Source organism: Onychostruthus taczanowskii, unplaced genomic scaffold (genome assembly GCF_017590055.1).
Source record: "Onychostruthus taczanowskii isolate IOZ18803 unplaced genomic scaffold, ASM1759005v1 scaffold3, whole genome shotgun sequence".
Classification (NCBI taxonomy): Eukaryota; Metazoa; Chordata; class Aves; order Passeriformes; family Passeridae; genus Onychostruthus; species Onychostruthus taczanowskii.
The window spans coordinates 20,466,405-20,492,892 of NW_024500349.1; the positions used below are offsets into that span (position 1 = coordinate 20,466,405).

The 26,488-nt window shown below is 44.6% G+C and overlaps 1 protein-coding gene across 1 annotated transcript in view; it reads left to right on the forward strand.

The window, feature by feature from the left end:
- Positions 1-26,488, forward strand: part of ACVR2B (activin A receptor type 2B) — a 97,972-nt gene that overhangs the window by 59,340 nt on the left and 12,144 nt on the right. Inside the window, exons 3-6 of the mRNA XM_041408619.1 lie at positions 17,699-17,900; positions 21,902-22,011; positions 24,276-24,427; positions 25,736-25,879. Of these exons, the coding sequence (XP_041264553.1) occupies positions 17,699-17,900; positions 21,902-22,011; positions 24,276-24,427; positions 25,736-25,879 (608 nt within the window). The remainder of the gene's footprint in view (positions 1-17,698; positions 17,901-21,901; positions 22,012-24,275; positions 24,428-25,735; positions 25,880-26,488) is intronic.

Consider the following 26,488-nt stretch of genomic DNA (forward strand, 5'->3'; position numbering starts at 1 on the left):
GCTGCCTCACCCCTCCATCACCCCCTCCTCTCTTGGTGCTTGCCTGCCCATGTGGACATGCCAAACCATGCCCCTCCCTGACCCTCTGGGCAGACTGGGGTAGGGAGAGGAGTTCCCTCCCAGCTCCCAGGGGCTGAGGTGCATTCAGGGGCCTTCACAGCAGCAGAAGTTTCCACACTAGGCTGCCTCCTCATCCTCATCCTGCCTTTGCAGCTGGCATTGTGCCAGCGATCCCAGGCAGGCTCGTTGTCCCCAATGTCCTCACGCTCAGAACTGTTGTTATTTTAGGCTCCTGGGTCCTCTGGAAGCAATGCAGGATGCCACATTTTCTCCTTGATAGAGTTAAATAATGATTGTTTTATTTTTATTTTTTTTTCCTTTTATTTTCTTTCTTGCCTTCTCTTTTCATGGGGGGTTGTGATGCTTTTTTTGCTTTGGGTGTTTACACATCCAGACAACCCTGCCTGCTGGTGCTGGTCTCTATTTCAGCACAGAGCTCCTTCCTTTGAGGTTGTCTCCACCTTTATTCTCTGACAAAACGAGCTCATCATCACTTTGGTATTACCTTTAGGGCTGTGAGTTAAGGGAGTTAAGAGCTCTGGTGTTTTTCTCTTGGTCATTTAGAGGTGCTCAAAGCCCTGGTGCCAAACAGCTGATCCAAGCTCCAGCTGCCCAGGGTCAAGGACTCGTGTGGAAACTGGGTGAAATACCCCTTGGCTTTTTGGGTTTTTGTATAAATTTGCTTTTGCAAAGTGGAAAAAGCTCTCAAAACTGATTTCCCTGTTTTGTTGCTTAAGAAATCAAAAATCCATTGTTTCAAAAGAGCGAAGAGAAGAGGTACAGGGCTGCAGCTGAAAGTGCAAAGCAGTAAAATGCTGTGGGATCCTGGACTCTCACACCCCTGTGGCATCTTCTTGCCGTAGGGGGACGCTCAATTTCATCTCACTTAAACCCAAGGAGTAGTTTGGGGTGACAGCAGTGACACTCCAGGCAGATTCCTTGTACTTGATAATGTGCTGTTTCACCTCTGGTAGAAATGGGATGCTTTTCATCCAGCCCCAACATCATCTGTGCTAAAGTGGTTGATGATTTATGTGATTTTTCCCCCTAAATTCAGGGAAATCTCAGCAGAAGGGTGGAGCAGAGCAGGAAACAGCAGCAAGCAAACACTGTCTCTCCATCATGGGGAAAGATCCTTCTCCTTCCCTATTAGGAGACAATAATAATGAGATAATTATTGTATATTCACAGCTGGTCAGAGCACCCTTGCCTGTCTCCCAACTTCCCTCATGTGTTTGCTGGGAGTTTTTACAGGATTAGAGGGCTCACTTTTTTCTAGTTCACACCCCTGGAAGTACTCCAGGCCAGGCTGGACTGGGCTCTGAGCAGCCTTGTCTGTTAAAGATGTCTCTGCTCATTTCAGGGGACTGGAATGAGAACATTTTTAAGGTCCCTTCCAGCCCAAACCATTCCATGATTCAGGGAAATTGCATCCTTGCTGGAAGCGATGCTGTAATAATGTGTTGATGGGGAAGTGATCCAGGCACTTTGGCTTTCTCTCAATTAAACTTTACTGAAGGTTTACCTGCTGGAATCAGGAGGACTTAAAATGAAAATGGAGACATTCAAATGAAGGTAGCACATAGAGTCTGATGGTGATGGAAAATGGCTGTGAAACATTAGGGATGGCAGACTGAAATCTCAGTCAGAAGGCAAATGAAGAGTAAAGATAAAAAGTTCCTTAGAGGTGTTTGCTTCAAAAAGAAAAAAAAAATTAAAATAAAAATACTGGTTCACACCTGAAAGATTTGGCAATTCAAAGAAAGAAAATGCTTGAAAAAAGAAATGAAAATTCCATGTATTGTTTGAAAGGCAAGAGACTGCTGCCTTAGAAGTGCCATTGGCATGTGTGGCATGTTCTGAAATTGCTTGGGAGAGTATATTGGATTGGGGTGGGGAAGGGAGGGAGAGACTAATTATATATAATCTTAAAATGAATTAGGTGATATAAATGTAATGAAAGCAAATCCTGTTCCTGGAGAGACTTTTCAGTTTGCATTTTGATATCCTAGGGCAATGGCATGTTGCTCTCTGACAGACAACCATTTGATTTGGAAATATGTGAATAATTGGGAAGTAAAACCTCTTTGAATTTGTTCCTTTCCCCTCTAGCACTTGAAGGACTAATTATAGGAAGAGATGCAGAATGCCCTGTGCGGGCACGGATGCAGCCAAGTTTCTACTTTGCTGGTTGCATGAGTCACTGTGCTGCATCCTGTGCTCTTTGATATGTGTCCTTGCTTCGAAGAATTATATATTTATTTTACAGATGGAGAGGTAAGTGTGTTCTGCTCCACGTCAGTGAGCCCTTGCTGGAGACACCTGTGCCAGAAGGAAGCTCAGCAGTCGGTGCTGGAGGCTGGGAAGGGCTGGGACGTGCGGGTGGTTGGGTAGGAGTAAACACCCATGTGAAGAGTGAGAGCTTCAGCTTCTTGGCAAGGCTGGTGCTGTTGGCTCGACTGAGAGGCAGCACCCTATTTTAAGATGGTTTTAAAATGGGTCTGAAGATCCTGCTGTCTGCAGTTCTCTGCTTACCAGCAGCCAGATGCTGACCCTGTTCCAGGCAGGAGGGACCATCTCCCCAGTGCCAGTCCCCTGGATGGCACAGGAAAAATTGATGTGTTCAGCCTGAGTTCTCTGAGGAGAAGAGAGGGTTAATCAGCCTCATGGCTGGTCTGAGGCACTTGGTCTCATTTATCATCTCTGCCTCTGCTCAGCCCCAAGAAGGTGGGTGTGCCAGGGGAATTAGGGCCAGCATTGGTGTGGGAGACACCGAAAGCATGAATAAAAATACTCCTCAGTCTAGAAAAAAAGCAGGATTTCACCCTCTGGAAGAGCTCACAGATCCTAAATAATAATACTTTACAAAAGTGTGAATGTCTTAAAAATATATGCATGATGATATATGAAGGTAACATGCATGATGGGAGCAAAGCTGCTGCTGGGTTGGGCTGTGTGAGGGAAGAGAGGGAAGCACTTACAGCAAGGTGATGGATAAAAAGCTCCCAGCCTGTGTGTGAGATCTATAGTTCCCAGGCTGTGCTCAGCAGACCCGTTACAATTTCTTTCCTTAGGCTTTAATTGTTTAGGTAACATGGAAAGTTTGGGATCTTCTGACATGGATGAGTCAAATATTCCTGGTGGCTTGATGTATAACCTTGAGCTTGGAGCTGTGCCTCCTCCTCTGGCTCTCCCCACCTGAGATAACTGGGATGGTGACATTTGCTGCTGTTCGTAAAGCAGTGCTGGCATGGAGACCTGCAGAGTGAAACGGGGTAGGATGCAGGATGCTCCACTCACTGTTCTGGCTGAGAGCCGATGCGTGAGGTTGCTCAAAATGCAGCACATCCTTTGTCTCACCATCTTTAGGCAATATGCTGTTTGGGAAGAATCTTAACACAGTGAGGACCAGATGTATGTGAAGCCCTTGGGGCCATATTGAAATGCAAATGGAAATGAAATAGTGCATTACTTCCAAGAGTGGTCTAAAGATGAAAATGCCGTGTTGGGAGACTGTGCATCAGAAGCGGATAGCTGGGTGTGAGCCCTGGCAATGCTTTATCCTGTTGGGAAACCTGCATGCAATGCAGTGTTGTATTCGGGGTTTTGAGGCCATTGTTACACAGATTATTTAAGCCTGGATGCATTTTTAGCTGGACTTTGTCTAAAGAATAAACATAGCCAGGGCTGTTTTTCAGTCATCAGCTAAATGGGCAGATCAAGGGCTTGAGTCAGCGATTCTTGCAAAACATTACTGACTATCTTCAAAAATATTTCCTAACACTTCTTGCTTTTGAAAATGTAATCATGCATAAAGTGATGTACGTTAGTTTTGCTTTGCAAATGATTCTGGTGCCTGGATTCTGTGTGTGTGTTGGCTCTGCTTCTCACTTGCTTCTGTGCTGCTCTGCTTCCTACATGCATGCCTGAGACACAACCCAAAGATGGGACTCATCCCCCTCCAGGAATAAAAGAGCTACATTACCCCCTTCTGCAAAACCAGGATTTATATTTTTGGTGCATTAGGGAGGTGTGGCTTGTATGAGCAAAATTAACCTGCATATCCCACTAAAACAGCTGCTGCAAACAAAGGGCTCCAGCTTGTAGGTGTGCCTTGGATTTTGATTTAATCTGTAGAACTACTTTTCAGTAGAAACACCACTATTCTTCATATTTGATGGTGAGACAGCTAGTCCCCGTTAGTTTTCCAGTCTAGAAATTGTACTTTATATAACAAGGAAGACAGAATGTTAATTTTTCAATATGCTGAGATGAAAGGGGGTTGTGAGATGCCAGCGTGGACCAAGCACTATGGTGACTTCTCCTTTCCACTTACATTTTTCAAAACTGTATATTGACTTGTGGATACTCAATCTGAGATGTTTTAAACAGCTTTTGTTCCCTCAAGAATGAGGCACCTTTTCAAGATAGTTTAGGCTGGCTATCCTGCATGAAAATATTTGAAACTTCTGGCCCTTCCAGAATACAGCCAGGCAGGCACGTGGCTTCCTCTGGTTCAGTGTAAAGGTCACTTATGATGTGTTTTTAATGAATAATTACTACTGCATGCTTCCCTCTTTAAATGGCAGGGGCATCCTTGCTACATAAAACATTTAAAACTTGTTAAGATGGAAAATACCAGCAAAGAGATAAAAAGCCTGTGCAAAATCTCTGTCTATTGGGAAATAGTTGCAAGGGTATCAGGGAAGGCCTCTGGCAGGAAGAGGGCTTTGTGTTCTTCTCTCAGCAGCTGTCAGCTCCAAATGGCACTTCTGGGCTCAGGGCAGTTGTTCAGGGGGATTGGGTTTCTCAAATCCCAGCATGAAAAGAAATGCAGGCTGTCTCAATGGGTGGGGATGGAAATCAAGAGCGAAGTTGCAGTCAGTGACATAGTGCATTTGGTTGGTCAGTAGCTGCTTGGGTCTTTCAACATTTGAATTATTTTTAAATGATGTTTTTAGGTTGATGACATTTAGTATAGGAACTAGACAGTGGCCAGACTAGGCCAGAACAGAAGCCCACCCAGCCTGCTGATCAGACTCCACCTTTTGCTGAAATATGACAGGAGAGGAATAGCAGAACAAGAAAGTGCACGTGGTTCTTCTTAAAACATTATGGGGAACCTTCTGAGAAGGGGTTCCCCACATCAGCTGCCCTTTGGGTGAGGAACTGCCTTCTCCAGGCATGCTTTGAGCCTGATCCCACCAGCTGTGATTGGTTCACCCTTCATCACTTGTTGTTTACCACTTGTTTCATCCTTCATTACTTGTTTCACTCTTAGCAGTTGCCTCACTCTTGGAAAGCAGGGGCCATCTAGAGATGGACGAGGTTGATCAGCAGTTTTATTCTCTGGTTTTCATTCAGCACGAAGAAAAGTGCCTCTCTCAGTGCCCACCAGAGCTCCCAGGATACAGCCAAAACATCAGGTTGTTTTCCTGGGCTTATTGTATTAAAGGAAGTGAATCCTGTACTAAAGTATTTATATTGAAAACTTGAAATGTGACATGATGTCCACGGACAATATGTACAAGCAGCTTGGGCTGACACTTTCCTATGGTCTTTTCTTTGTTCCCAAAGAAAAATATAAAGGTGGAGGGATTCCCCTCTGTGCTGCTGCCTTGCCTGGAGCAGATGTGTTCATCTGCTTGGTGTGGAAACAGATGGTCCTGCACCTTCCAAAAAGTTATCAAAAGTTCTGTTTGCTCTTCCCAGATGGTTGCAACGCCTTACCAAAGTTCAGGGAAATTGGCTGAAGAGCAGTGGGATCCATGTGCCCCAACCTAGTGGGGAGATTAGTGGTTTTATTGCTCAACTGGCTGCTGTCACTGTGAAGCTTCTCACATTGCCTTGGAGCTTTTTCTTTTCTTTAGTAAAAAATGGAATTTACTGGTGGCATGTCTTCCATTTCTGTTCCTGTTGATTAGCAGGAGTGTACAGTAATGTCACAGGAAATACCTTTTTATTGGAGAGGTGGGAATAGTTTGCATGCCTGTGTCCCCAGGTAAACCTGAGCAAGGGGAGGCAGAGAAAAGATGTGTTCAGGGCTGCAGTTTGCTCGTGTTTCTATGGCTGCCAGTCCTTTGTGTGTACATTCCTGCAGGCACCTCTCCCATCTTTCAACTCAAGCACATGGACCAAAACAAGTGATTATTGCATCTTGCTGATGAAGCTCTTGAGGGGAAAGGAAAGGGTTTGACTGCTGCCTAAAATGATCTTGTTACAGGTTATGGAGGAGTATTTGAAAGATTTGGGTTGGAAGGACCTTTTGTTCCAAACCCCACTTCATGGGCAGGGACACCTTCCACTGACCAGGTTGTTCCACACCCCATCCAAACTGGTCTTGAACACCTGCAGGGGTGGGGCATCCACATTTTCTCTGGGCAACCTGTGCCTCACCACCCACACAGGAAAGAATTTTTACCTAATTTATGCTTAACATCTTTAATTTTGAAACTATTTCTCCTTGTCCTATGACTGCAGGCTTCAGTAAGAAGTCTTCCACCTTTCTTGTAAACCTCCTTTGCACACTGAAAGGCTGCAGTAAGATCTCCCTGGAGTCTTCTCTTGTCTTGGATTCTTATTGTATTTCCAGTGATAAATCCCTCTAAATATTCATGGTGTCTCTGAAAGTGCCCAGACAAGGGCACCCTCATCTCCTTATTCACATACATCAGCATCTAAATATGTGGGAGCAGCATCAGAGGTGGTGCTAGTGTAGATCCCCACCTATCCAAGGTCAGGAAACTGAGAGTACTGTGCTGAATCTTAGAATATTACTTTATGCTCTTTTATGTAATATTGGAGCCTGGTCACCATGGGAACTAAATGGCATCCAAATAGAAAGTTGAACTGGAAGGGAATGTACCCAGTTTCTGGGCTGGAGCTGTTGAGCTCAGGTCATCCAGAAAGCTTGGACATGGATGGAGGGTAAGTTCTTCTTTCACTCCGTGTGCACACTGTGGTCCAAAGTGTTTTAGTCTTCCTCTGGTGTGAGAAAGCCAGGAAGAAAAAGACCTGTCCCACAGCACACAGGTATTTTATTGCTTCCCACCCATGAAACAGGATTTCAACTTCCTGGGACAATCTGCTCAAAACCATTTTTATTTCAAAGTGGGATCTGGATGCTGCTTAATGCATGCAATCAAAATGAAAGCTAATAGGTGACTTTATTTCCCCCCCTGCCCCTTTACATAAAATCTCTTCAGCATCTCTTTTATAACTTCTCTTTGGAGAATCACTGCAGTTATCCAGACATTTCTTCCGTGCCTTTCATTATTGTAACAGAAACAATCACTGGAAATTGCATGATGGTATTGGGTTGTGCTGCATTCCTTCCTCAGGTCGTTTGACAGCAGCTTTTTTCAGTAGATCCAAAGGAGAAAGGTACATTTCTGTAAACATGAGACAAGTCCTAGATGTGCTGTAGCCACTTGGGAGAAAATTCCATTGTAAAAGAGGCTCTTAAAATTGCTCATGTGGGATTTGCCATTAAAAGCACAAAGACTGGAGAAATGGACTTCTGATTTGGCTGGCAACTTACTTCTCATCCTCAAAGAATTTTAGGAATGTCTTTACTTCCTTTTGGAGGGCTTAAGGCTAGTTTGTGATTGCAAGGGCCAGAGACTTGCTTTTTTTCCTGCCTGCCTTCTCTTTTAGGACTGGCTTCTGCTGGCTTGTTAACTCTTCAAATACCAGTGTACACTGGGGAAGGAGCATTTTAAAAATCAGTGGTTTCTTCTGCAAAACTTGAATGGTCTGAAGGTCTAGAGTGTAATGCAAAAGATGTCCCTTGCACCAAGGAGTTATCAAGTATTTTCACAGGTACTGCTGTGGGCTGGATGGAGGAATCTCTCTTTGGGATGTGGTAATGGATGCTTCATCTTCAGTGTAAGGCTGGCTAGAAATTGTGCTTGTGCTTTTTTGTGCACTGCACTTCCATCATGTCCTTACTCTTTGAGCCAAAATGCACCAGGGTGTCTGACCATCAGTGATTGCTCACGTGCTGGGGGAAATGCAGACTGGCAGCTAAAATGTGCATGTTCATTCTCTAGAACGTGAAAAAGTATGGGGATTTTGTCATAGTGTATTTTACATAGCATATCAATGGTTTTTGCCCAAAAGGGCTTGATTGCCCATCAACACAGTGAGCTTTTGAGCTCTGCTGCAGCTCAGGGCTCTTTGCAAAGAGCTGGGCAAACATCCCCTCCATGCTGCTGCACCATTTCATGCCACTGAAGCCCTTGGTTCCTCTGAAGGAGAAGTTTGGTTTTCTCAGGTCAGTAAAGAAGAGACCCTAGTTGGCACCTGCCAACAACCATCCATCATCATGCTGGATCTGGGGTTTGAACTTAGACATCTGTAAGGTTTTCTCTCTGTCACTGCCTCCCCTTCAACTTGCTGGCAAGGAGAAGCTGTGATGTAGCAGAAATCTTGGAAACCTGATTTCTAGGTAGAGATAATCTTATTCTACTGAGAGCATTTTCAAATTAATTCTTCCTTGAGTTTCCCACTTGCTCATGTAATCTGCTGATTAAGTGACTCATCCCTATGGTGTATTTGAATTCTGGTCAGTGATGGAGTTTAAAACAGTGATTTTTGAACCGGTTCCATGGTTTAGAGTGGTTGTGTTTTTTATTGGCTTCCTTCTTCCTGCTGAGAAAACTGCTCAGATCCAAGCTTTGATTATTCAAGTAGAAGAGGGTGACAGAAACACAAACAAGCATCATTTAGTTCTTGGGGACACGTTTTCCTGATGCTTGACCTTTTGGACTTCCCACATCTTCTTGTCCATTTACATGCATTACAGTTTTTCCAATTACCAGTGAATTAAATTTGGAATTGTGGTATTTGGAAATGTCAAGCAGAATCAATAGAAAAGCACTTGGGGCCCAATCTTAGTAGACTCAGCACATTTTAAAGCATATTTGAAATGTCCCTGCTGATAAGTCTCAGAGGACCCTGTGTAGATTATGAATTGAGGTGTTGCTGTTCTGGTACCAAAGCTCTCTGTGGCTTGTCAGGTGTGCTGTGCTGTGTTGGACACACATCACTCTCTCCCTGGAGAAGACCTTAAAAATCAGGAGCTCTGAAAAGCATTTCTGCTGGTGGCAGTGTCACAGGATGATGAGGACAGCGGGATGAAGCAGATGCACGTGAAAAAGCTCGGAAAGGCATCACCACATGATTGTTGCTGTTCCTTGAACCTCTGCACTCCACAAGGAGATGCTCCCATACCCTCTTTCCTCTGCCTGAAAGGAAATTCATTTTCCAGGCTTGCTTTGAAAGCTTTTCAAAACTTCACTGTGTGTGGGGAAAATATTTGTGTACGTACGTGATTTCACTTCCTCCTCCCATGCTCTTTGGAGACCCCATGCTGGCTCCTGAGGAGAATGGAGAGAACAAATGATTGTGTTCTAAATGTCACTTCAGAACTTGCTGCATATTTTGCTTAGTGATTTGTGGAATCTGGTCAAGACTTGCCCTCTATTTGATTTTCAGGAGTGCAGTTGGAAATACCTTAATCTTGCAATTGAGCTCTAATATTTTCCCTTACAGAGGCTGCAAAGTTTGGCTGCTGAGACACCTTCCTGGTAGCTTGTGTGCAGAGTGCTCAGCCCACAAGGGGCCATTTTTCATGCCAAAGAGTAGTCACTGCTGTTACAAGCCAAATAAATGGCCTGCTTAATGCTTTTATAAATGCACACCTCAAATTCAAGGGAAAAAAAAAATTAATAACTATATGCCAGTTCAGAAACTTGTGGTCTGGGAGAGAAAACACAACCTCTCCTTTATGGAACTCCTCTGTGGAGCAAGGCATTTTCTTGGTGAGGCTGTGCAGAGGAAGCCAGGAGGTGTCTTCCAGTGAACTGGGGGGATGGAGGAGCATCATTTCAGAGATGCTGCCTGGGGTGGCATCCTCAGGGCTGGTCACACACAGACAGGGAGCAGCTCAGCAGCTCTGGGAGTTTGGATGGGATCTGCAGCTTCTTCTCCACCCCGTGCCATGCACAGGCAGGCGGCAGCAGTGCCCTTTTTGCATCTGTGACTTCGTGCTTGTCGGAGCTGCCTTGAGTTTGATTTCATTCTCTTGGGTGTAGCTGAGGAGGAGTATGTATCTGTGCAAAGAAAAAAGAAAAATAAATTAGGAATTAGGCCTTTTTTGTGTGTTATTACTAATCTGGTTTGAGCTCTGCTGTCCAAATTGCCTCGTTTGTGACCCAAAGTGCATTTAAACATGAACTGCAGAAGCACCACGGCATTAAATGCTTTTGATTGATCTCCCTGATGGTTTTATTAAAGAACTAAAACCTTTTTGGGGGAGACAGATACAGTTAGTGATGTGAAGGGAGAAATGTAATTACATTTTTGGCTTTGTCCTTAACTGAAATGATACAAAATAGGATTTTCCTAATGGATAACTAAAATGATCTCTTCTTTAAATAAAATATAGAAGTGACCCTGTGAGTTCAAGTCAAAAATGCTCTGCTTCCAAAAATTGATTAACTGCTGGCAACATTTCTGTCCTGCTGCACACCAGGCCAGCCAGCAACCTGGCCAAACCTCCCTGGATCACTCTGCCTGGCCAGAAGAATGATTTGCTAAACCTTTTCCTGAGTGATCCTCCCCTTTGGGCCAAGAGATTACTCTCATCATCTCTGTGTGCATGTATGTGTGTGTGGACACTCAGTATTTCACTCAGCTGAGTATCTCTGTCATCTCACTCAGCTCTGCAGGGTCTGCCTAGTTTTGTGGCCTTGTGAGGAGCTGGGATGCTCCCTGTCCTTCTCCAGGTCCTTCTCCTTCCCATGCTGTTCAACTTAAAATACCAGGGAAATTATTCAGAAGAATGAAAGCATTACTGCATCCTTTCCCTGAGCTGGTAGTAATAACTCCTAAAACACACTCCTTACATTTTATAAAACAGGTTTTGCATTCTGTTTGGGGGAAAATTCTAATGAAGATCTAATTCTTGGGAATAATTTTCTTGTTATCGTTTAGTGACTTAAACCCAAGTTAAAAAAGAGATATATGGGGAGGGGGGGTTGCTACACAGATGTCCGTGGAAGCTGTGAAGTGTGAGTCATGGTGTGAATATAGAAGCCCTGAGTTGTCATCCCTGGTGAGCAGGGAGGATGTATTTCTTAATATTAAAGTTCCTTTTTTAATTTTAAAAGAAAATGTCTTAAAGCCTCCTGTCCTTTCGAGAGTAGTTGTCAATGGCATCATTGCAGGTTACCATGGCAATATATGCTGAGATAATAGATTAACAGCCATTGATTGACTTGAAAACTTGGAGCTCTTTTACTGTGGGATAAACGAAATCTATTGACAGAAACCAAAATTCCAAGTAATATCTTCCCTTGGCATTACACCTTTGCTTTCTCAGTGCTGCCTGTGCCCAGATTTACCTGATCTGGCTTAAGAACCAAAACATTTTGCAGTAATAAATCCTTCTAATTAGCCATCCCTACGTCCAACTGGTTGGATGGGGCATCTCTGCCTGGACAAACCCTGGCCACTGAGGTTCCCAAAGGTGGGGAAAGGTGAGGTTCCCAAAAGTTTTGGCTTGAGACAGAGGCTCTGCAGACTCACAGGGGCTTGTTTGTGCTCTGCTGTTTAAAGACTTTAGTGAAAGAACAAGGGATAAAAGCAACAAGTCTCCAAATCCTCATGTGCAGTTACGTGCTTAACCACAGATGTCATCACGAGTTTGATGCTTTGCCTAAAAATGTATTTAGCCCCTATTATGTAAGTACAGCAGGAATGAAATCACCCTGCTTGGGGAATAAGTGTTGGAGCAAGGCTTAGAAATCTCACATTTGTTTTGGAGAGATGCAACTGGGTGGTCTCTCCAGAGGAACATTTTCCAAACATTCTCAGTTGCAAGCCTTCAACCTGGCTTGATTTTGAATTTCTAGCAACAACTGTTTGAAATTCTTTAATTTGCAGTCCTGCACATGATTTCTGGGCAGGTGTCTGGCAGAGGGAGAGCTGGGAGGCAGCAGCCCTCTTTTTCCCTGCCTTTCCCTCTTTTTCCCTGCCTTTCCCTCTTTTTCCCTGCCTTTCCCTCCCCACCAGTGCCTCCGAGAGCTCTCCACACATGCTCAGATTGTGGTCCCCCACTTGAAGGGTGTGCCAAAATGCAGTTGTGGGTTTGGAGGCAGCTGGTTTAGCATCCCCTGGGAAGGGGGTGAAGTGGCTCATCCCAGCAGATGCTGAGCTGCAAGGTGAGCACCAGCAGCCCCTGATTTCCCAACCCTGCCACGGTTCGAGGGGGAGCTCTTGAAAGCAAACCCGAACCTCAAACAAAGGGCCCGACTTCCATAATCACACGTGCAAGAATGCATCCGCAGTTGCTTAATTGCTGCATGCAATTACCCTCCAAATTAGAGGGCAATTACCCCAATTCAGTGTACAATCTCTGCCGTTTTATATTATAAAATTACATGTACAAATAGCTATATAGGGACATAACGAAGTGTTTGCAAATAACTTCAGTTGCATACACTGTTTCATATAGAAAGCCTGGTGGTTTTGACAGTCAGGCAAACAGACTGTCTGGTAAATCACTCAGTGTTTATGCAGACTATTTTGACACATCCCATCTTTTCATATATACTTTCATTTTAGGTTTTCAAAAGGGGACAGGCAGACATAAAGAGCTGAGATTTATAGCAGCCTTCAGCCTTGGGGAAGATATTCCCTATGTATCTAATTATGAGTTAGGAGCCTGGCAACTGCTAACACCTAGACCTGGAGTTGCTACACTGGATCTTGGCTATAATTTAGAAGCTGTTGGATAATGATACAGCCTCAGTGATCTGTCAGCGACTCCAAATTAGGAGAACAGGGTTTAGTCTCAGATCAGCAGCAAGGTCCCATGTCTCAGCAGGCTGAAGTCCTTCAGTTCACGAGGATCTTTTTTTAATGAGCTCCCTCTGTGCCTTGTAACTCCCAAGTAGAGGCGAGAGGTCTTCCCATGTCGCATGGTGCTTCGACTACTCTTCCCATCATTATGTGCCTCAGATGGGTGCTGGGGGTCTTGCTTGGCAAAAACCTAGTGATACTTCAGTAATTTGGAGCAGAAAATTGACCTAGGGGAATCAGCATAATGGCAGTTCCTCAGGACTGAGGTCAAAAAGTTGATTTCCACCCCAAAAATGGGCAATGCTGGGCAGCCTTCCTCGCCCTGTGTGATGTATAGGAGTTATTTGGGCTTGGTATTTTGTGTAAAGGTATTTCTGTGCAGCTTTTGTTTGAGGACAAGCCACACTGCGTCATCCCTGAAGCGCTGGGTGGATGCAGTGGGATGCCAGAAACCCATCTGCTCCTGCAAAGCCTGATTCTTCCCGAGACTCTGATTTCAAACAGGACTTCAGGCTTTATTGCTTAAATGACTATTTGTGGATTGTGATATTAAAAAGTTGATTGTTTTTGCCTGGCTGCTGGCACGAGGCTGTTTTCCATGGAGAGAGCTGGAGCTGAGAGTGGGATGCAGTGCTGGGTATGCTGTACTCCTGCCCCATGTCCATGCTCCTGCCCCACATGCATGCTTCTGCTTTGCAACTTTTTTTCCCAAATTTTGCATTGTGTCTGGTTGAATTGGCTTGGGCAGGAGACAAATGGGGGCCCAATAAATGAGACCAGGTTCCAACAGCAATCTTCAAACACTTGCTTAGCAAAGATTTTATATCTCGTTGCACCCAAGTCCCACTGATTTTCTGCCAAAAGTTGAGCAGTTCTCTGGGGTGTTTATTTGCCATCCCACATGAGCAGAATGTGACCAGGCAGTGCCACCAAATGAAGGCGCTCAGGAGCTTTCCTATGTACCAAGGCTGCTATGAGGGAGATGGCACGAGTCAGGAAGGGGAGAGCAGGACTGTGGGGGCACAACCCCTTTAATCTGTCTCAGCTGGTTTGTGACTGCACTGAAATACTTGTTTCAGGAAAGGCCCTTTTGGCCAAAATTAATGGTGTCACTCCTGTCAGATGCTCGGGTTTGGTACAAGACTTCTCTTGAGCCAGGTTGTACTGCTGGGGGCACAGGGGTGCCCAGTCAAATCCTTGTTGTGCTGATGCATCAGCTGTGTCCATTGGAGGGAGACAAGTGCTTCCTGTACATATCCTGGGGGAACACCTGCTGATTCTTCTTGCAACTTGAAATGAGAAGGAGGACATTGTTATCCACACCTTTGTCACTTGGCACAATCATAGTTTGGGCTGACAGGGACCTTTAAAGGCATCTAGTCCAACTCGCCTGCTGTTGAGACATCTTCAACGACACCAGGTTGCTCAGAGCTCTGTCCAACCTGACCATGTTTCCAGAGGTGAGGCATCTACCACCTCCCTCAGTGTTTTATCACCCTCACTGAGAAAAATATTTCATCCTTATATCAAATCTAAAGATTTTTTTCATTTAAAACCATTACCTAATGTCCAGCTCAGTGTTTCTTACAGACCTATGGTGGCCTTGGGAGTATCTCTTGCTCAGTGGGGTATAGGAGGCAGGAAAATCTACACAGCTCCCTGGGGATGGATGAGCAAAGCTCAGATTTTCTTTTCTTAGTCACCACCTTTCTCTCTCAAAGGGACAAGCCCCTGTGTTGACTCCCCCTCCCTCTGTTCAGTGAGGGTTTTACCGCAGCGAGTGCCGAACAGGCAGTTAGCTGCAAACTTTGGTCTCTGCGTGATCCATTACAGAGCAAGGTGTGAGTGTTTCTTGATGAGCTAAAGCAGCAGGTAAATTAATACCCAGACCTGGAGCTGTGCCCCTTCCTGCTGAGACCATCTTGGGTACAAACAGAAGGGTTTCTTGCAGTCGTGAGCACCCAGCGGGGCGAGGATCCTACCAAATGGCTTTTAAAGAGATCTGAGAGGAGGTAACAAACACACAGGATTTTAAAGTGTCTTCTTAATGCAAGCATCCTTAGGAGCTGTTATAAAGAAAGCATACGTCTATTTAGTCATCTAAAACTTTATGCATGCTTTTATTCAAATCATCTAAACTTTAGCAGCGGGGGGAAAACTGGGAAAGGCCTTTTTCCTGGCGCGGTCGCTGTTTGCAGAGTTGGGTTTGCGTGTTTGCAAGCAGCTCTTACTCTTCAGCTGAAACTTGTTCCAGAAAAGACAACTGTCTTGGGGGAAGGGAGCCTGGGCTCAACACAGGATTTAGCAGCCTTGGTTTGCTGGTCCCAGAGCCGATACAGCTCCTGCTTCACATCTTTTCAACATTCCCTTTCCAAAGCACAGTGGAAATATCAAATCTCATTGCAGCTCTGTACATCGCATTGGCTGTCGTTTATGGTGGGGAAAACAGAGGCTACACAATATTGCCTGAGGTTGCAGATGATAGTGGTTGAGCTAGGATTAGATTTTGGGGCTGTTTTCCAGTGAAATGGTTCATTAAACCTTCCAGCTTTCTGGGAGATGGAGAGGAAATTTCTGTCTTGATCAAAAGTGATATTCAGTTTAGGATGGCAAAAATGATATTACAAAGTGTATTTCCAGGAGAGCAGAAGAAAATGATGAGTGAGGATTAGGTGTCAGGTACCAACTGGAAGCCATGTGACTTATTACAATGAGGGTGGTGAAACTCTGGCCCAGGTTGTCCACAGAAGTGGTGGCTCTATAAGTATTCAAGGTCAGGTTGGATGGGGCTTTGAGCATCCTGGTCTAGTTGAAGGTGTCCCTGCTCATTGCAGGGATATTGGACTAGATGACCTTTAAAAGTCCCTTCCAACCCAAACCATTCTATGATTCTATGCCGTTAAGATATTTATTATTTCCTTTATAAGTAAAAAGATATTGCCCTCCACCCCCACACACAAGAGAAAGCTCTTTTGCTTTCCTGCTGATTTAACCAGTATTTAGCAAAAATGCTTAATCTGCCCTAAAGAAGCACGCTGTAAGTGTCAAGAGAACAAATATCAAGGCTTTAACAAGGAGTGTCAATATTGACATTGTTCTGTGTTGAGGGATATTGGTAGGTTGTTTTCATTATTGTAAGCAACTTGTCAGAGGAAAACTCTGATGGAGCTTTGCAAGAGCTGATAAAACCTGCAGGTGCTATTGAAATTGAGCTCTTGTTCGTGTGTGCTTTGAATATAATTTCCAGTTTCAGAAGTCAGCTTTATGACATTCTCATACCCCTATTCCCTTGCAGTCTCTCCCATGATGCAGATCAAGCAGTCTTTTTAAAAAGTGTTATTGAAGGATTGAACACCTCAGCAGCTTGCAAAGAGATATTCCTAGTGTGATGAGTTTGCTCCGTGCCATGAAAATTACCCATTGCTGAGTCCAGATGTTGGGATTGGGAGCAGGTTGGACCCATCACCCCTAGTTTATTCAGAACTGGTTTTCTAGCTAGAAACTCAGTCCTAGGCTTCACAGAGATCTGGCTATTTTGGGAGCACTGCCCTTTCGTTTCACCATCCTGCGGGACCAATTTGTGTTTTCTACCCAGTTGTCAACACATTTTATTGAGATACCTACATTTTCCATGATTACAATCCATCAAAATAATGGCCAGGCCCGACCTTACCTTAGGTTGGGCAATCCCAAGGAGAGATGGCTGCAGGGCATTTCAGGATTTACAGAACCATCATGGTACAGGGCTCGTGGTATCTTTCGTGTTTGTCTGCTTACAAGATGTGTGTTTCATTCTTCGTTTTGTTTTAAACTAATCCTCAAAATGCCACAAAGCAGAGTATTTCCAGATGAATAGAGGATTTCTAAGGTTTAGGACATAACAGGTCACCCTTATTTGACTCTGGTTTTAATGGGTGTGTCTGCAATTGTATTTCAGTTCTGCCACATGGGGGTGGCTATGGGGGAATTGTTTCCCTGGCAGCAGTAGGAGCTCCACACTCCTTTGGTACAAGGCTCTACAGGAGGGAAGACCCACAGGCTATGGAGACTCCTTTGTTTTTGGTGGCCAAGCATCCTTTTGGGGTGGCCAGCGTTGTTTGCGGAACAGAATTTTCTGTTGTTCAAGGTCTTGCTTGGGTGGAGAGGCACCGTGAGCTGTGTCAAATGCAGCTAAAAACAGGGCATTTATCATATGGAGTCTTACCCAAATAAGCCTGAACCAGGATCTAAGTGAGAAATGGCCACTGGTCTGGTCCTCCTCTGCAGAATGAATATTATCTGTTCTCAGTTACATCCATGGAAGAAACTGCGTATTTTTAGGTGGGGTTTCCCAAAGTAGTGGTGCAGAGGGAGAAAAACTCCACTGCATGACATCCCAACAAGCATCAAGTAGCACCCTGGCAGGTTGTCTTTGCTAAACAAGGTTTCTGTGGTTAGACACTATTGGGTATGCATTGCCTTGTGCATCTCCTGTTTTAGGGTCCTAAGGCTGAAGCATTGTCCAGAGGAGATCTGGGAAGGTCTCAGCTGGGCTATTGGCTTCACCATAAGCTCCTGTGTGAGCTTAGGCAAACCTGACCTCTCCATCTCCCACCTCACCCCAGAGAAGAAGAATAATCTCCACGCTGTGCTGAAGCTCTCACTGCTGAGCTGCTCAGCTCCTAGGGAATCAAATGCATGCATCACCTAAAACAGAGCCCTACGATTCCCAGGATTTATTTCTGATTTTACCTGAATGTTCTTGGGGCTTGACTTTTGTTTTCATGGCCAGGCCACGGGGAGGCTGAGACAAGGGAGTGCATCTACTACAATGCCAACTGGGAGCTGGAGAAGACCAACCAGAGCGGCGTGGAGCGCTGTGAGGGGGAGAAGGACAAGCGGCTCCACTGCTACGCCTCCTGGAGAAACAACTCGGGCTCCATCGAGCTGGTGAAGAAAGGCTGCTGGTTAGATGACTTCAACTGCTATGACAGGTAATAGCCCAGCTGGTTTATCCAAATACAGGTTTAATCGACCCTCTAAGTGTAAAAGCTTGTGACTTTTTGCATGGAGGAAAATAAGGCAAGTCCAAGTTAATTGGCAAAAGCATCCCCTGTAATTGCTTCTGTTGCTAATGCAGCTCTCAGAATTGTCACTTACCTGCTTTGACTTTCTAAATAGAAGCCGCAAAAATCACTTTTAGGGGTTTTGTGTTGTGTTTTGTTTGGTTTGGTTTTTTTCCCTAGCAAAGCTTTGATAATTCTGGCATTCGTTGAAAAACCTGTCCTGTACCATCAAGTGAAGAGCAATATGTTCTTCCAGGAGCATTTGGTGATAGAAGTGAAAACTTGGAATCATTTGGAGCTGTCTAGAAAAGCACAGATATCTGGGGGTGGTTAGGGGTTGAGATATTCTGACGTTTGTGATGTTGCAAAAAGTTCCTCTGTTCTTTGGCTGAGTGAAGAGGAGGGCCCGGAGGAAGAGTGGGGAGCAAAAGCAATGTGAGTTTGTGTGTCACTTGCCTGTAGCAAGCTGAAAAGGAGTGAGGTTTTGTAGTGTGAAGGCTCCAGCCTCATTAAATAGCTGGGAAAATTAACTAGTCTTTTCTCACTTCCCTTGATGCAATTCTACAAAGGGGAAAAGAATTAAGGCTAAAGAAAACAGCCCTATGAAGTTTCACAGTTGAAAAGGACAATGTTCAGTAGCTCTAAGCTCAGGGTTTTTGTTAAAAAAAACCCCAAACCAATGACCAACCAACCAAGCCAAGCCCAGCCCTTTCAATAAGGATTAGCAACATAAAAGTCAAGGATTTCCCTTGATATAACACTGATGTGGGTCGATCTCACCTTTGTGCAATTCTCAGTTGTGCATCTTGGTAGCGTCTGGTTCTGAAAGTTTTAGGAAGATCAGGTGCTAAGCTGTGGGATTAAGCTGGAACTAGATTTGTCCTGTGGCTGCAGTGTTTTCTCCCTTTGGTGCTGTACACTTCCCCTGCTTTTGTGCCTGCTGTCTTGGCTTATCTCAACTGTAAGTTGTTCCTCATCTTTGTTCTATTATTAGCTCCAGAGTTACTTTCCTACCACACCTATTCCCTTGCCAATTGAGTAGCCAGGCTCTATATATAGTTAAATTTTTATTCTTTCCCAATAAATCAATCCTCCTTGGCCCATTAGTCATCTTAATGCCGATTCTTCTGAGAATAGAAGGTCACTGTAGTTTCCTACTTCCAAGCAGAAGTGTTTACTGTAAACAGATTTCTCCTTTCAGTGCCTGCTCTCATATCCAGTGACACTTGTATTGTCACTGAGTGTCTCTGCAGGGATGTAGTGTTTCTTAAACTCTGTCATAATGTGTTGCTCTGTTACAATGATAAAAAGTTTCCAGGGCTCCTCACCAGCCTTTTGCAGCCCTAAAATTGAGCATCCAGTATTCCATTGCCTGACTTTTCAAAGCCACAAGTTCCAGGGCAAAGCTAAAAAATCTTCTGAGAATTAAAAAACAGTACAAATACCAAAAGCAACATTTGAAATAAAGGTTAACTTAAATAATATAAAGGAATAAACCCTCTTTAAATGCAGTCCTTTTCATTTTTTCTCTTCCCTTGAGTGCCCTTGGCAGACTTCCACGCAGGCAGTGTTGCATCCCAAGTTGGCAAAAATGGCTAAGAAGATGATTTTCAGATCAGTGGTGCTGTGCTGATGCCCTTTGTGTCTCTGGCACCTTTGGATGCCAGAAACATCCGAAGTTTCTGGGTTTCTGGGAGCAGCCTTGGCAGATGCACCTGTATTCTGTGTCCCTGGATGCAGGGAATGATCCTGTTCTGGCTGCTGCAGCTGCTTTTGGAGCAGCACGTGCTGGGATGTGCCAAGTGCTGCCTCCTTTGTCGCCAGAATGTGGAAAAATTTTGGAGTGCAAGGGTTGGGACGTTGAGGGTGACGGCTCCTTACTCTGTTCTTTATCTTGAGGAAACAAGAACGTGGCACATGTACATTTAAGGTTATAGGAAAAAGGTAGTGTTTAAAAATCAACTCGTTTATTTACACAGCCCTGCTGGAGAGGTCATGTTCACATTCCCCTGCAGAGCACGTGAACCCCTCTGAAACGTGCCCTCCCTGCCACAGAAAAATGTGTCATTCTCTCCCTCTGTCTCAGCTGTAATATTTGCTAAGTGTAACATGTCATACATACCTGGATGGCTTCACTCAGAGACAGGGATAATGAACTGCAGATGTGGAGCAGGCTGTTTTCACTCATTAGCTTGATTTTTTAACCAAGAGATTTAGCAAAGGATGTGTTTTCTATTGAAGGCTCTAACACTGATGCTGTTAAATCCAAAGGGCTTGTTATCTGATTTCACAAAAAAGCATCTGGAAACGCTGTTTAACTTGTTGAAACATCTTTGTTCATTTGAATAAGTCAAATGGCTGCTTTTTTGCTTTGAAGTTGAAAAAAATGAGAGCCTGAAAAACAAACCAAGTGCTTCCCAGCTGAGACCTTGGAGGAGACAGTTTGGCTATAGCCATTTTTTTCCCCCCAAAGGGAGTAAAGCACTGAAAACTACCCAGGGCTAGGATTGAAGAGAGCCCTTTCCATTCTTCTCATGGCAGTATGTCAGTGATAACACAGAAAGGGAGGCTTGGCATGGGTTCAGAAATGAGTAATAATGTCAAACGCATATGATTGTTTTGCTACTTCCTCCAAGTGGTCAAGGGAAGGAAGTTATGCATATAATTTAGCTGGGCTTCAGGAAATAGTTTGATACAGTTCTCTGTGGAGAGCAGCTCTGCAAGCCTAATAACTAAAACCAGGGCATAGCACAGCAAAAGGTGGCAAGGAAGGGAAGCAGCATTTAAGAAACAGAAAGAAATGACAGCTAAAGTACTGCAAAAATCACTGCGCATCTCTTTTGGCATTGATCTGTGGGGAGAGGGAGGATGCGTGGAAGTGGAGTTGGTTTGATCCATGGAAGTCCCCTAAGGCCTTGCACAATGTGGAAGGAAATCTCAGTGCTGGGAAGGCTGTGGCAGTACCTGGATAAGAGGCAAAGGCAGAAAGTGAGAGCTGCAACCTGATTTTCTTAAAGTTTTTTTTTGTGCAGAAATAAGCTTTCTATGGAGGAGACAACACTTGAAAATTAAATTTACAAACTCTAGAAACAAAATGAGAATCATAGGAGCCTCAAATGGTTAAGGTTGGAAGGGACTTTTAAAGATCATCAGGTTCCAGTCCCCTGCCATGGGAAGGGATACATTCCACAGGACCAAGGATGATCTAAGTCCCAATGTTATGTTTAACCTTGTAACACTTCCAGGGATGAGGCATCCACAGCTTCTCTGGACAGCCTGTTCCAGTGCCTCACCACCCTCACAGTAAAGAATTTGTACCTAATATCCAACCTAAACCTGCCCTCTTTCAGTTTAAAGGCATTAGCTTGAGCTCTCACTGCATGCCCTGAGACCTGCAGCTCTCTCCTGCTGCAGCAGGGCTGTGGCTGCTGCTGTCTGGTGCCCTTCGAGCGAGCAGAGCTGGTGATGCTCAAGGCTGTGGGAGCAGCCTTAGCTCAGCCCTCGTCATGTGTGCTTTATGGCACAATCTTTAATTGCATCATCAAATACTTCTCTGCCCTGGCAGCGTTCATATGGGCTGTGGGAAAGTCACTGCTCAGGGACTGAGGCGTCTCTCTGTCGTTTTTCTCCTTCTCATTCTGTTAGCAGCAGCGGCTGTTATTTATTACTCACCATCTAATGCCCTCAGTACATATGGAAGCATTTGTTTCCTTTGCAGTCTTTTCAAGGGTCTTTGCTATCCACTGGGGTGTTTGAGTGCCAACTTGTTCTCCGTAAGTGGAGACTGCTGAACTGTGCAGTGCAGCTGCAGGAAAAGGTGTGTGGAGAAGTCAATTTTGGGCAGGTTGGCTCCCAAAGGCAAGAGACAGGAGTTGGCTGACAATGTTTTTCTCTCCCCTTCATTCCATGTCTGTCCCTCCCTGGTGCAGGCAGGAGTGTGTAGCCACAGAAGAAAACCCTCAGGTGTTTTTCTGCTGCTGCGAGGGCAACTATTGCAATGAGAAATTTACCCACTTGCCTGAAGTCACCGGCCCAGAAGGTGAGTGACTGGGAGGAGGGGGAGTTGGGGTCTCTTCCTCTTGGCCCATTTTCCAAGGACTTTAATAGAAACATAGAATGTCCTGAGTTGGGAGGGACTCACAAAGATCATCAAGTCCAACTCCTGGCCATGCATAGGAAACCCCAAGATTCACACCATGTGCCTGGGAGTGTTGTCCAAAAGCTCCTTGAGCTCTGATTTTGGCACTGTCACCACTTCTGTGGGGAGTCTGTTCCAGTGCCCAACCACCCTCTGGGTGAAGAACCTCCTCCTAATATTTGTGCTAAACCTCCTCTGATCCAGCTTCATGTCAACATTGACTTTTGGCTGTTTTGGTTACAAAGTCAGAAATCCTTTGGCTACAATTCTTTAAGAATAGTTTTTTAAGGTTGTTTCACTGTATAGCTAAAGCACTTTGGATACCATCAGTAAGGTTAGGTTTTCTTTATGGTGGACAGTTCACTGTGGGATGTTACAAAACAAAATCCTACACAAGGGGAAGAGGGCAGAGTGATTTATATACCATGTATTGAGCCTCAAACTCTTAAAAGGTGTTTAACACCTTCCTCATTAAATTCACAGGTCATGAGTTTCCAGATACCTTGAGCATCTGGGATTTTTGCATTTGATTCTGTTTTGTTGATCTGGGGATTGAAAGGGAAAGGGTGTGTGTCAGCTTTCAGAGTTTGTAGATATGCATCAAGGAAGAAAAGTAATAGCAGGACCTTCTTCAGAGACTAATAGAAAAACAATTATTCTTTTAGATGTTAAATTTTTTAAGTATCATTCAATAAAAACTATTAAAACAGGTGAATCTTTTTTTTTTTTTTGGGTTGGTTTGAACTACCTGCATTTACTGAGATGTTCAAATAGACCTTTATCAGATTTTCCTGGGCTGTCCTGATAGGTTTTTAATTGTTTACATGGGTTATATTATCTCCTGTTATTAACGTACCCGTAGCAACCTAGTAGCAAATATTCTTTCTCTCACAGTTTTTTGTTTAATTTGGCAAGTCTTGCTATTTTTTCCTTCCCTGTCTCCAACATAGCAACATGGCTCCATTTAGTATTCCCATTGTTTGTGTCTCAACTGCACTGATGTAATTTGGAACAAGAACTACTGTGGGAATATTGCATTTGATTGTGGCTCCGGCAGCATTTTACTAAAAACTGACAACTTGTCAATCACTGTGAAAGGTAAAGCAATGCTGCAAGGGATTTCGTGCTGTCTTAATACATTTGGAAGGGTTAAGAGGAGGAAATGTTCTGCATTTATGTATCCCAACAAGAAATACCTATCTTAAATAAAGGTCAGATGGAGGCTCAGCTTGCAAAGTGTGGCTTGGGCCATTTTAACTCCATTACTAAAATTTCTTCTATGGAGAAGAGGAAACCATGGAGCCTTATGTTATATGTTGCTTTACATACAACAACTGTGAACATGGAGTTGAATCTGATGTTATATTTATGTCTTTTTGTTTTGTTTGCCCTCAGTAATGCGCTTTTGCCCATTGATCAGCCAAAAACCAATGTTTGGGTAACCTTAGCCAATGCATCATGCTTAGATACCATATGTTTAACTCATTCAAGCCCTGAAAAGCCATTTTCAACTTCTTTGGTCAGTTTGCCAGTAGATACTTGGGCCAATCCTGAAAACCATTCTTCCACATCTTTCACAGTTTGTTATGAATCCCTTTAATGGATGGGGTATTTGGATGAAATTCCTTCCTGAAGCATCCTTTGAACCCCAAGAACTGGAAATTCTTGGTTCTGTAAAAATGGATTTTGGCATCAAATTCGGCATTTTTGGGCACGAACAAAACAAAGACAAAACTTCAGATGTCACTCCCTATCACCTTTTGTGTAAAGATGAAGATTCTTGGTGTAATTGTACCTCAGTTCAGTTTTTAGCACCTAGTCATACCCCTTTATATCTGCCATGGGGGATGTTTTTCATCTGTGGAGATCAAACTTGGCCAGCCATCCCATCAAACACCAAAGATGGTCCAGGTAGCATTGGAAGGCTTAGTTTGCTGACACCCAGTGTAAATATGACTAAAGACCATAAACACAGAGAAAAAACAGTTTGTCCATCAGTATGAATCAGACTGTAAAGATGATTTTGAACCTTGGGGCTCTCATCATGGAACATGCCAGTCATCTTTGGAGTGGAGGGACAGATGGGGTTTGGTTGCCTCTGGATGTGCAGCTGACTGCATTCCTGAAGGTTCTTTTCCCTCTCTTACCCTGCTCTTTTCTCACAGTCATATACGAGCCGCCGCCGCCAACACCCTCCCTGCTGAACATCCTGGTGTACTCGCTGCTGCCCATCGCCGTGCTGTCCATGGCCATCCTGCTGGCCTTCTGGATGTACCGCCACAGGAAGCCTCCCTACGGCCACGTGGACATCATTGAGGTCAGGGACCCGCTCCCCTTTGTTTGGGCCTTGCAAAAGGCACGGGGGCTGCTCAGTGTGTGTTCACAGCCACTTCTGCTTCGCTCTTTTCAGGTGGCCTGACTCTTCTCTGCTTTTTGAAGTTGGTAGCACAGTTGGTCTCCATGGAAATGTCAGACTGATGGGTTTAGGTGGAGTTACCACCATGCCTGAGATAGCTGAGGGAGGGAATTAAGACTCTCAGACCCATTGCCTGATTTCAGCCAGAGAGAGAGCCATTTTCAGCCATCAAAGATCTAAGAGATGATAAAGTTCCTGCCAGCTCTATGAGAGGAGGGAAGATGCTTTCCCTGATGAAGCTCAGGTTTTATGAACCCTCAGAGAATGGGTGTGGGACGCTTTGGGGTGACCTAATTGCAGACTGAAGGGAGCCCACAAGAAGGACAGAGGGGGACTTTTTACAAGAGCATGTGGTGACAGGAAAAGTGGGAATGGATTCAAATTGAAAGAGAACAGATTAGATATTAGATATTAGGAAAAATAGGTTAGATATTGGGAAAAAATTCTTCCCTGTGAAGGTGGTGAGGCCCTTGCACAGGTTGCCCAGAGAAGCTGTGGCTGCCCCATCCCTGGCAGTGTTCAAGGCTGGATTGGATGGAACTCTGAGCAATCTGGTCTAGTGGAAGCTGTCCCTGCCCATGGTAGGGGGGTTGGAACTGGGTGATCTTTAAGGCTCCCTTCCAACCCAAACCATTCTATGGTACTGTGGACCTTTCCCATCTGAAAGCAGGTAGGACAGAGGCCCAACCCCACACATCCTACAGGGTCACACTGTTCTCCTGGACAAGTGCAGAGTTTAACCAGATGTGATCTGTATGGTGCTGACAGACCTGTTCACTGCCCATGGCTAGGGTGGCATGGAACATGCTAATGTAGTGAAGAGCAGTGGGAGGTTTTAGATGTAGTTGGCTCTCTGGTCACAAAGATCTAAAGGTTCCCACTTCCAGCAGGAGATATCCTTGAAGACATCACTGGTTTACCCCCAAAATAACTTTTGCTTTGAAAACACAGAATGCAGGTTTTGCCCAGAGCATGGCAGGTAGTAGTGTCACAAAGTGACACTTGGAGGTGTAGATTGTTATATGTGCTGTATTCCTGCAGAGCAAGTGAGACAGGGAATTTCAGGCTGTTCTTGCTGCAAACAGTGCACCTAAATAATCTGTATTAAATAAATGTTATTTCTTCACACTTCTTTCCTCTTGATTCCTCCCTTCTCTTTATTTTACAGTCCAGCTTCAGCTGGTGACAGTGTTTTTTTCTCTTGTGCAGGATCCTGGCCCACCACCCCCTTCTCCCCTGGTTGGCCTAAAGCCCCTGCAGCTCTTGGAGATCAAGGCAAGGGGACGCTTTGGCTGCGTGTGGAAGGCTCAGCTGATGAACGACTACGTGGCAGTGAAAATCTTCCCTATCCAGGTGAGAGGGACACTGCATTAGGTCCTTACTTGCCAGGGGCTTCCTCACCAGTGCTGAGATGCTGTAAGTGCCTGTAGAGATTATGGTTTTTGAGACCATAACAAAGATGCATTTGGGCTCTTCTGCTGGGGGAAAAGTTCAAGGACCCTTCCTTCCTACACTTCTCCCTGTGTTGTCTCATTACCAAATGCTTCCTGTAGTAGCACTCAGGAAGGGCACTTGCAAGAAGGGCAAAAACAAGCACATTCTGAAATCTACAGGGTATGTTATCTTCCCTGCAAATGCCTGTGTTGTTTAAATCCATCGAGGAAGGGTGCAGCTGCAGTGCCCAGAGTGCACACAAAGGGCCAGAGCCCTGGCTTTGTGTGTCCTGCCTGGGTGGGTTGTAAATCTGGATCCAGACCTAGTGAGCAGTTTACAGCCTCCAAAGGCAGAGCCCTGGTGCTGTGAGAGCTGATTGCGCTGCAGCGTTTTTGTCAGCTCCTGTCTTCTGCTCTAGGAAACCTTTGAACACTCCTGACTTGATTCTCTAGGAATTGCAGATGAAAAGAGTAAAGCAATCAAAAGTCAAGTGAAAGAAAAATTACTAAAACATCTTTGTGCTCCTCT